Source organism: Agelaius phoeniceus, chromosome 13 (assembly GCF_051311805.1).
Source record: "Agelaius phoeniceus isolate bAgePho1 chromosome 13, bAgePho1.hap1, whole genome shotgun sequence".
Taxonomy (NCBI): domain Eukaryota; kingdom Metazoa; phylum Chordata; class Aves; order Passeriformes; family Icteridae; genus Agelaius; species Agelaius phoeniceus.
Window position 1 is genome coordinate 7,877,721 of NC_135277.1, and position 8,836 is coordinate 7,886,556.

The 8,836-nt window shown below is 58.7% G+C and overlaps 1 protein-coding gene and 1 non-coding gene across 2 annotated transcripts in view; one reads left to right on the top strand and one right to left on the bottom strand.

The window, feature by feature from the left end:
• Nucleotides 1–8,120, bottom strand: part of POLG (DNA polymerase gamma, catalytic subunit) — an 11,152-nt gene extending 3,032 nt beyond the window's left edge. Inside the window, exons 1-20 of the mRNA XM_054641905.2 lie at nucleotides 7,524–8,120; nucleotides 6,535–6,730; nucleotides 5,972–6,139; nucleotides 5,584–5,730; nucleotides 5,040–5,119; nucleotides 4,662–4,844; nucleotides 4,385–4,551; nucleotides 4,058–4,181; nucleotides 3,758–3,982; nucleotides 3,506–3,626; nucleotides 3,266–3,337; nucleotides 3,052–3,171; nucleotides 2,711–2,871; nucleotides 2,556–2,609; nucleotides 2,352–2,469; nucleotides 1,462–1,597; nucleotides 1,128–1,374; nucleotides 932–1,054; nucleotides 467–638; nucleotides 4–212 (exon numbers count right to left, since the gene is read on the bottom strand). Coding sequence (XP_054497880.2) covers nucleotides 4–212; nucleotides 467–638; nucleotides 932–1,054; nucleotides 1,128–1,374; nucleotides 1,462–1,597; nucleotides 2,352–2,469; nucleotides 2,556–2,609; nucleotides 2,711–2,871; nucleotides 3,052–3,171; nucleotides 3,266–3,337; nucleotides 3,506–3,626; nucleotides 3,758–3,982; nucleotides 4,058–4,181; nucleotides 4,385–4,551; nucleotides 4,662–4,844; nucleotides 5,040–5,119; nucleotides 5,584–5,730; nucleotides 5,972–6,139; nucleotides 6,535–6,730; nucleotides 7,524–8,104 — 3,404 coding nt within the window. The 5' untranslated portion in view covers nucleotides 8,105–8,120. The remainder of the gene's footprint in view (nucleotides 1–3; nucleotides 213–466; nucleotides 639–931; nucleotides 1,055–1,127; nucleotides 1,375–1,461; nucleotides 1,598–2,351; nucleotides 2,470–2,555; nucleotides 2,610–2,710; nucleotides 2,872–3,051; nucleotides 3,172–3,265; nucleotides 3,338–3,505; nucleotides 3,627–3,757; nucleotides 3,983–4,057; nucleotides 4,182–4,384; nucleotides 4,552–4,661; nucleotides 4,845–5,039; nucleotides 5,120–5,583; nucleotides 5,731–5,971; nucleotides 6,140–6,534; nucleotides 6,731–7,523) is intronic.
• A 643-nt stretch (nucleotides 8,121–8,763) lies between these two features.
• Nucleotides 8,764–8,836, top strand: TRNAR-UCG (transfer RNA arginine (anticodon UCG)). Its single transcript has one exon. It is a non-coding gene; the product is annotated as a tRNA-Arg (tRNA).

Genomic DNA, 8,836 nt, shown 5'->3' on the forward strand with positions numbered 1-8,836 from the left:
CACCTTGTGAGGAGGTTGGTGATCTGCAGGGCCAGGGCAGCCCGGTAGCGATCCTGGTGCTGGACCAGGTACCGCACCTCGTCGTGGATGCTGATGCAGAAGCGCCCGTTGATGTCAAACTCCTCAAACAGCCACTTCATGGCAACCAGCATGAGGTGCAGGTAGTCCACAGCTGAGCTCTGCACCACCCAGTTCACCCTGCTGGTCACAAACTGGTGAAAGGAAAGAGATGGACAGTAAGAGAGTACTGCAGTCAAGGGCATGGTACCTGTACATGGGAGAAATCTGTTAAACTCAGGGTGGTTGGGTTTTCTGGGTGGCATGGAGATAAAGGCACAATGGGTTTCCCAAATGGCACAAGAGCCTAGTGGGCATCCAGGAATCTAAGAGGGGCTGAACATCAGGTACCCATTTCAGAATATATAAGCAAAGCCAAAATCTCAGCATCCCAGAGCTGCATCCTTACCTCCCCCTTGACCATGGCAGGCTCCAGGGCCCTGCTGATGTGACAGCCCAGCACTGGGGTCTGTGGGGAGGGGGATAAGGCAATGCTTTCCAGCTTGTTGAACATCTCAGACTCAGTGCCTCCAGCCCACACTCTTTGCTCCACCACATTCCACTTCTTCTCCCACCGGGACCTGTGGGGCAGAAGGGAGGTTTGCTGGAAGAGTGGGAGCGGGCTGCAGGTCCCCATTTGAGACCCTCAAACACTCCCTCCTGGTTTGGGGCAGCAGGATGAGACCCTGCTAACTGTTCACTGGGAAAGTGGGTGAGGCTGACGGCCCCCAAATCAAACCTCCTTGGCCCCGGAGGAGCAGGAAGGGCGGACCAGGACTATCCAGCCCCATCTCTCCTCTCTGCCCATCAGGCTGCAGCCCTCTCCCCCTCACATCCCAAAGCCACAGAGCCGAGCAGGGTCAGACCATCTCACCCTTTCATGGCTTCTCTCTGGAGCCGCTGGACATCCTGGGCCGACACTGATCCATCCTCCGCCCTATCCACAGCCAGCTCCAGCTTCGTCAGCAGCCACTCCCCCTCCTCAGAGAGATGAAACCTGCAGGGGAGAGCGAGTAACGCAGCTCCTCTGGCTGGAACACCGCCCCCAGCCCTGCCCAGGCTGCACCTACCTGCGGATGCCCTTGGTGACGGCGTACATCTGCTGGGCCTTGTCCCGCGCCTGCTGCGGCGTGAGCCGGTGGTTGAACTGCATCAGCAGCCGCTCGGCGAAGGGCTGCCCTGCCCCGTAGATGCGCCCGTAGTTGAAGACCTTGGCGTGCTCCCGGCTGATGCCCACGGTGGCGGCCGTCTTGCTGTGCAGGTCCGTGCCGTTGCTCTTCTTGCCCTGCAGGGTCATCCAGCCGAAGGCCGTGCAGCCTGCGGGAGGGGAGCAGGGGTTGGATGCCCAGCGGGATCGGGATGAGGATCAGGGATCGCCCTCTGCCCTGCAAAGCCCCGGCTCACCGTGCATGCCAGCGAACTGCGCCTCGCCCAGCACCGCCGCGATCCACAGCTCCTGGGAATCCACGTCTGCTCCCACCAGCGAGTAGCCAGGCGGCACCTGCACCATGGCCTTCAGCTCACTGCCCACCCTGTCGGCCTGCAGGACACGATGGCCGGGTCAGCACATCCCTCTCCTGGCACAGGAGCAGCCTTCCCACAGCCACAGTATGCTGGCACAGCACTCCCTGTGCCCCTGTGTTGTCATCTTACTGCAGGGCTTCCATACTGTTGTCTCCTTATCACAAAAGTTTCATACTTTCTTGGTGTTTCTCATGGGCAGCTCCTCAGAGCACTGATTCTTTCTTCTTCACAAAGCAGCCAACTGACTCCAGTTCCCCTCCCAACCAGCCAACCCACTCTTTTAGAGCACTCTTCTTCTCATTGGTTACAGCTGTGGCCTGTAAAGTCAGCCCTGTTCCTAATCTTTGCTAATTGGCCCAGCTGCAGCTCCTTAGGGGTAAGATTACTTTCTACACTGTCTTTATTTTCTTATATTCTATCCCCATACACCCCTAAGTTTTGCTCTCAATGTCAAACTGAGTTTAACTCATGTGGACATCACCCACGCTCCAGCAGAGAAGAAAGGGAGCTTGAGAAAAGACAGAAATTGGTATTGGTATATGCTGGTGTTTTCTTCCCCTTTCACCACATCCTGAAGCTCCAGAGCCCCTGCTGACTCCTTCCTTTCTCCCACATGAAAGCACATCAGCAAGAGGACCCCAGCTCTGACCCTGCTACCCCAAATCCCAGCATCCATATCCAACCCCTATTCCAAGCCAAGCACCTCCCATCAGTCCAAAACACAGAGGGAGCCCCCAAACGCCCCTGCAAGGATCCAAGCGTGGCCATACCCGGGCGTTGCTGGCTGTCAGCCAGGTGGGTTCCACGGCCCGGCGGGTGACAGTGCCTGCAGTCACCACCTGCGGCAGGATGGCCCCATAACTCTCCTCCTCGTTGTAGTCAGGATGCCTGGGACAGAGGCAAGGATGAGCATCACCCTGCAAGAGCCCTCCTGGTGCAGGGTAAAGGGAACAGTCTGGGTTTGGGTACTGTACCTGGTCACCACACGAGGCAGCTCCCCCTTCTTCAGCCACACCACCATCTGGGAACTGAGGGGACACGTGGCAGGTGAGATGCTGAGCCCCTGTGCATCCACACAAACACCCCTGCCTCCACCCACAGAGGTGTGACCATGAAAGCAGCTGCTCACCTGATCCTCTTGTGAGCATTCCTCCAGAATGAGATCATTTTGTTAATCTCGAGGGCTCTTGTCCCGTGGGTGCGGCCCACAGCAGCCCGCAGGGTGCCGTCCTCCATCTGGGGCAGGAAATCCTTGGCAAAAGGGCTTCCCACGTTGTTATCATTCCCATCCTTTAGCAGCAAAAGAGGTGTCAGGGCTTGGCAAGCCTCCACTCCACATCAGCAAAGCTCTGTGCATCCTCCTGTCCCAGCTACAGAGATGGATTTCCCCCACCCAATCCCATGGGATGAGATCATGTGGGTCCCAGCAGCACTGTGGGCATAGGAAGAGCCTCAGGAGCCCCAACTTGCCTTGTGAGGCAGCTTGAAGAACCAGCACCCAGGGATGTTGACATCGTTGTAGGGACCATTGCCATGGTGGAACGAGGGCTTGCTCTTCCTCTCTGTGCACCTCAGCTCTTCCATCTCCTCCTGAGACCAGCAAAGTGAGGCAATGTCAGGAACAGGAGGGGGAAATCAAGGAGAGACCAATCCACCACCCCATTCCACAGGAAATTCCCCTTACCAGCACCAGGCTCTGGTCTGCTTTGTTCATTTTCTCCTCTGGATCCACCTCAATCCGGCTCAGCTCCTCCATCTGTGGGGGAGCCAGATCAAACACCAATCCTCCCGCAACCCTTATTAAAGGGAATTTCTTGCTTGCAGCCCCTGGGGCTGCACACAGGGCTGGTTACTGCCTGCACACAGGAGGAAGCACAGCCCCACACCTCCCTCCCACCAGGGAACCCTCCATCCCTTCCTTCACCTTCTGCCAGATTGTGCTGCTGTCCATCCCCAGCAGCTCGTCCTCCACAGCTGCCTCCAGCCCCGGGGGCTGCTCCTTGCCCTTCTCCAGGCAGTGCTGCCTGTACAGGTTCTCAATCACCCTGGCAGAGGAGAGGGCAGGGCTGGTGCACCCACAAAGGCTCTGGGGCAGCACCTGGGCAGAGGGCCAGGGAGCTCCCAAATACCCCTTTGGGGCAGCTCCCAGCCCAGCACCCCATCCCATCCCTCTCACCTGTGTGGGCAGGAGGGGCCATCGGTCTCTCCAGGGGCAGCTGGCAAATTGTCCTGCCGTCCTGGCACCAGGTATCCCCAGCCATGCTTCTCTGAGTAGTGCAGGGGGAATCCATCCCAGGCCAGGCGCATCAGCTTTGGGGTCACCCTCATCTGCAGGCTGATGAGGCTGGGCCCAGGCACCCAGCCCTCCTCCTCCAGCCGTGGGCACAGCTTGCGGTACCAGCTGGGCATGGGGAGCAGCAGGGTGGGTCAGAAAGTGCAGGGACAGCCCTGGGGACACACAGGGTGCCCAACTCACCCCGGGTGGCCTGGCAGGTGCTGGAGTCTCTTGGGTTGCAGCGTGACCGTCTCCTTCAGGCGCTCCAGACAGAGCTGGCTCGCAGAGACCTTCAGCTCCTCTTCCTCACTGGGGGGACCAGGGTCTGGTGGGGCAAGGAGAACTGGCTTGCAAAGGGCCCTCTGTGCCACCCTTCTGGGGACAGGGACACCAAACCATCCCCCACCACATGCAGCAGCATGGGACATAGGCCAGCAATGATTCACCCTGCAGCACAAGCAAACCTTGTCCACCCCTGGGAAGGCAGCCCTGGAGCATCCCTCATCCCCAGGGATCCCCTGTGCTCACCCTCCTGCCACTCCTGGGCTGACTCTTTTGCTTCCATTGCTGCTGGGGAAACTGGGCTGCTCCCATCCTGACCTTTCTTCTTCTTCTTCTTCTTCTCTGGATTCTTCTTTTGCTTAAACTCCTGCGTGTCCCACTCGAGATCCCAGAGCCAAGGGTCATCCTTGTACCTGATGACACACCATTGTCACAGCTTTGCTCCTGTCCCTCACAGCCACCCACAGCCCCCCAAGGACCAGCTGGTGCCTGAGCTCCTTCCTGCAGCCCCAGCCCAGGGTACCTGTGCTCGTGCAGCAGCTGGCAGGCATCATTGGCCAGGTTCATCAGGGACTTCTTCATCTCCTTCTGCAGCTCCTCATAAATACCCTGAGCATCATCCAGGTACCTGTTCCAATTCCCATTGACTGGCAGGTAGGACACTCCCATCTCCAGCATCCCTGCAAACGTGACAGGGTGGGGGCACCTGGACCCCAAAGCAGCAAGGTTAAAATCTGCCAGAGGGGACAGGCCCTGGAAGCACCAGGCTACAACAGACATAAATGTGTCTTCATCTAGAGCTTCCCAGCTTCATACAACCCTCGATGCTCTTCCCCTCCCCACTGCCCACCAAGCCCACAGCCCCCTTGGCCACCACCAGCCAGAACCTGGCAGCTCTCACCTCTCCATAAACAGTGGCAGCTGCTCTTGAAACACCTCATGGGTGGCCTGGACATCACGGGCACAGTATGACACCAGGTCCTGGGGAGGGACAGCAGCAGGTGAGAGCAGGCAAAGCAGCCACCCCTGTGCCAGCACAGGGCAAGGCATTGGGGCTGCAGGAACACAGAGCAGGCCACAGCCCCACGCACACCCAGTGCTGCAAGCGAGGGCAGCAAAATGGAAACTACCCCAGCATGGAAACTACCCCACAAAATGGAAACTACCCCAGCAGGAAACTATGCCAGCAAAATGGAAACTACCCCAGCAAAATGGAAACTACTCCACAAAATGGAAACTACCCCAGCAAAATGGAAACTACTCCACAAAATGGAAACTACCCCAGCAAAATGGAAACTACCCCAGCAGGAAACTATGCCAGCAAAATGGAAACTACCCCACAAAATGGAAACTACCCCAGCAAAATGGAAACTACGTCAGCAGCCACTACCACCCTGCTCCCCTCTCCAGCTCCTGCTGCCTGTCAGTAGGATGGCCTCCTGCACCTGGAAGTTGCTCCTGATGTCAGCCATGGTGCCCTTGACAAAGAGCTCCCGTGCCTCCTTCTCCAGGGGCTCCCCCCCGACGTAGAGCGCATGCACATCCGCCAGGTTGTTGATGCTGCCCACGTGCACCCAGTCCCAGGAGGTGACCTGTGACAACAGGGGGGTCACACACTGTGGGAGGACAACCAGCTGCAGCCAAGATCAGGAGGAGGAAAGGATGCCTCTGCTCCAGCTTCAACCAAGGCCACCTTATCTGAAACGCGCTGGGAGAGCTTCACTCAGTGGAGCTGCTCCACTCTGCCAGGACAGCAGCAAACAGCCCTGGCACAGGAGCCCACTGTCCCCTGCCACCCACAGCACTGCCAGCAGCTCAGCTCCCCTCACTCACTGCCGGCCCCTCGGCCTTGCTGCGTGTTTTCTTCATGTGCTCCTTGACCTGCTGCAGCCCCCTCCTCTTGCCGTGCTTGGCAGCCATCCAGAGGCTGCGCTGGAAGCCCGTCAGCCCCGAGATGGCCATGTGCATGCTCATGGTGTCCAGGAAGCGCATCTTGGAGCCCTGGGATAAACACAGGGGGAGAAAAGAGAGGGCTGGGGATGTGCTGGAGGAGCTGCAAGTCCTCTGCTCAAGCTGGTTTTGTTAAGGGAAGCTTTGCCTCCCACACTCCCCTTTTGAGAGCCAAAAGCATCCCCAGTGCAGGCTGTCAGCTGCTCAAAGGCTCCTGCCACATCCCCAGCTGGCACCCTGCAGCCTCCAGCAGCCCTAAAGGGTGCAAGAATATCTTCCTCTAAAGAGATCCAGCCTCAAACCTGCTCTGCAGGACAAAGTGAGCACAAACCTGGGGTACCTGTGCAGAACAGCATCTGCCAAAGTAACCCTCAAGAGCCAATGCAAATGATTATCTGGGTAAGAAATTGCAGCTGCCAGAACAAAGCCAAGGCTCGGTGGATTACCTGGATAAGATACTGCTCCTTGATGAATGCCCGGTCGAAGGCCACATTGTGTCCCACCACCACTCTCTCTATCCAGTCCTGTTTGCTGGCACAGCTGGCACCTGCTGGGCTCTCCATGGGAATGAGGTCAGCCAGGGTGAGGTGGCTGGACCAGGAGTAACGCTGCTCCAGCAGCCGCCTGCTGCACCACGAGTACCTGCAGGGGACAGGTGGCACCTGTGACTGTCACAGAGCAGCCACAGTGCCACGGGGCTGACAGGACCCCACCTGTGCCAGGGAGGTGACAACCCCAGGGATTGCTGTTCTAGCTAAGCAGGACACACACCCCACATCCCAGAGCCACTGGGGCTTTGTTGTGTCTTCCCTGCCAGCCAGCATGGACTGCAGGAAGAGGCTCCGCTCAGGACCATCCCTATCTGTCACAGACATCTTTTATGAAAAATCCTTTCCTTAGGATTTTTCCTCCTGAGAAGCTGAGAGGCCTCAGGAACAAAATGTAAACAATGATTATCTGCTGCTGTGGAATGCAACAGGTGCATCTGTGACTGGTCTCATGTGGTTGTTTCTAATTAATGGCCAATCACAATCAGCTGGCTCAGACTCACTGTCCAAGCCACAAACCTTTGTTCTTCATTCCTTCTTTTTCTATTCTTAGCTAGCCTTCTGATGAAATCCTTTCTTCTATTCTTCTAGTATACTTTTAATATAATATATATAATAAAATAATAAATCAAGCCTTCTGAAACATGGAGTCAGATCCTCATCTCTTCCCTCAACCTCAGACCCCTGTGAACACGGTCACAAGAGCTGTTCTAGCTAAGCAGGACACACACCCCACACCCCAGAGCCACTGGGGCTTTGTTGTGCCTTCCCTGCCAGCCAGCATGGACTGCAGGAAGAGGCTCCGCTCAGGACCATCCCCATCCCCTCAACACCGTCCCCCCCAGCCCTGCTGTGACCCCAGCACCGCTCCTGGCCCCGCATCTCACCAGGCGTGCGGGGACACCGCCACGGCCAGCGTGGGGCAGTGCCCCTCGGCCACGCACACCTCCACATCCAGCACCAGCGCCCGCTCCTCGGGGAACTCCACGGGCTCCGCCTGCCCCTGGGGGCCGTAGCGGCTCCAGCCCAGGCGCCAGGCCCAGCGCTCGGGCAGCGGGGGCAGCTGGCAACGCAGCAGCTCCTCGGCCGCCTCCAGGTAGGGCAGGCTCTGCTTCTGCGCCAGCAGGCGAAAGTGCTCGTCGATGTCGCGGCCGTACATGCGGGGCAGGCGCAGCTCCACGTCGGGCAGCGTGGAGGTCTCCTTGCCCCACAGCCCGTGCTGCTGCAGGTGCTGCACGCTGCGCTGCACCTCCTCCGCCGAGTAGCGCACCCGGGCGCCGCGGAAGATCTGCTCGTGGAGGCTCCTGGACAGCATCTGGATGTTGAGGGGGTTCATGCGCCGCTGGCCCGTGGACGGCTCCTGGCCGGGCTCCTCTGGCAGCGGGCGGCTGGCCGAGGAGCTGGACGGGCAGCGCCGGGGCTGGGGGCTGCAGCCCCTCACCGAGCGCATCCAGGACACGCGCCTCATCCTCCCCCTGTGCTCCCCAGCAAAGGGGAAAGGCAAAGGGTGAGCTCAGCACTGATCACTGCCATGCACACACTGTCCTGTACAGTCAAGCACTCCTCTGTACAGCTATGGCCCCATATAGCCCTGCCCCATACAGACTTCCCCCATACAGCTGTGCCCCCATACAGCCTTCCCCCATAGAGCTGTGTTCCCAAACAGACATTTTATCTCATTTAGCTGTGTCCCCATAGAGCCATGTCCCCCATATAGCTGTGCCCCCATATAGCTGTGTCCCTATACAGGTGTTTCCCCCCATCCAGCCGTGCCTCCCTACAGTTGTTTTCCCCATACAGATGTTTTTCCCCATCCAGCCGTGCCTCTATACAAATGTTCGCTCATACCGGTATTTCCCCCCATACAGCTGTTTTCCCCCATATGGCTGTCTCCCCCTCATCCAGCTGTTTCCCCCCATCCAGCTGTTTCCCCCCAAATTCCCCCCTGTTCCCACCTGCTTCCCGCAAGCGCCGCCGGGGCCTGGGTCGGCGGGCAGATCCAAACCGGGGCGCCCGGGGGAGCTTCCGGCCGCCGTGACGTCCCGTCCCGTCCCGCCCCCCGCCCGCGCGTGGTACGGCCCGCCGGGATTCCCTGAGTAAGGCGCGCGGGGAGGCGGGAGTGAGGGTGGCCGCGTGGCCTAATGGATAAGGCGTCTGACTTCGGATCAGAAGATTGCAGGTTCGAGTCCTGCCGCGGTCG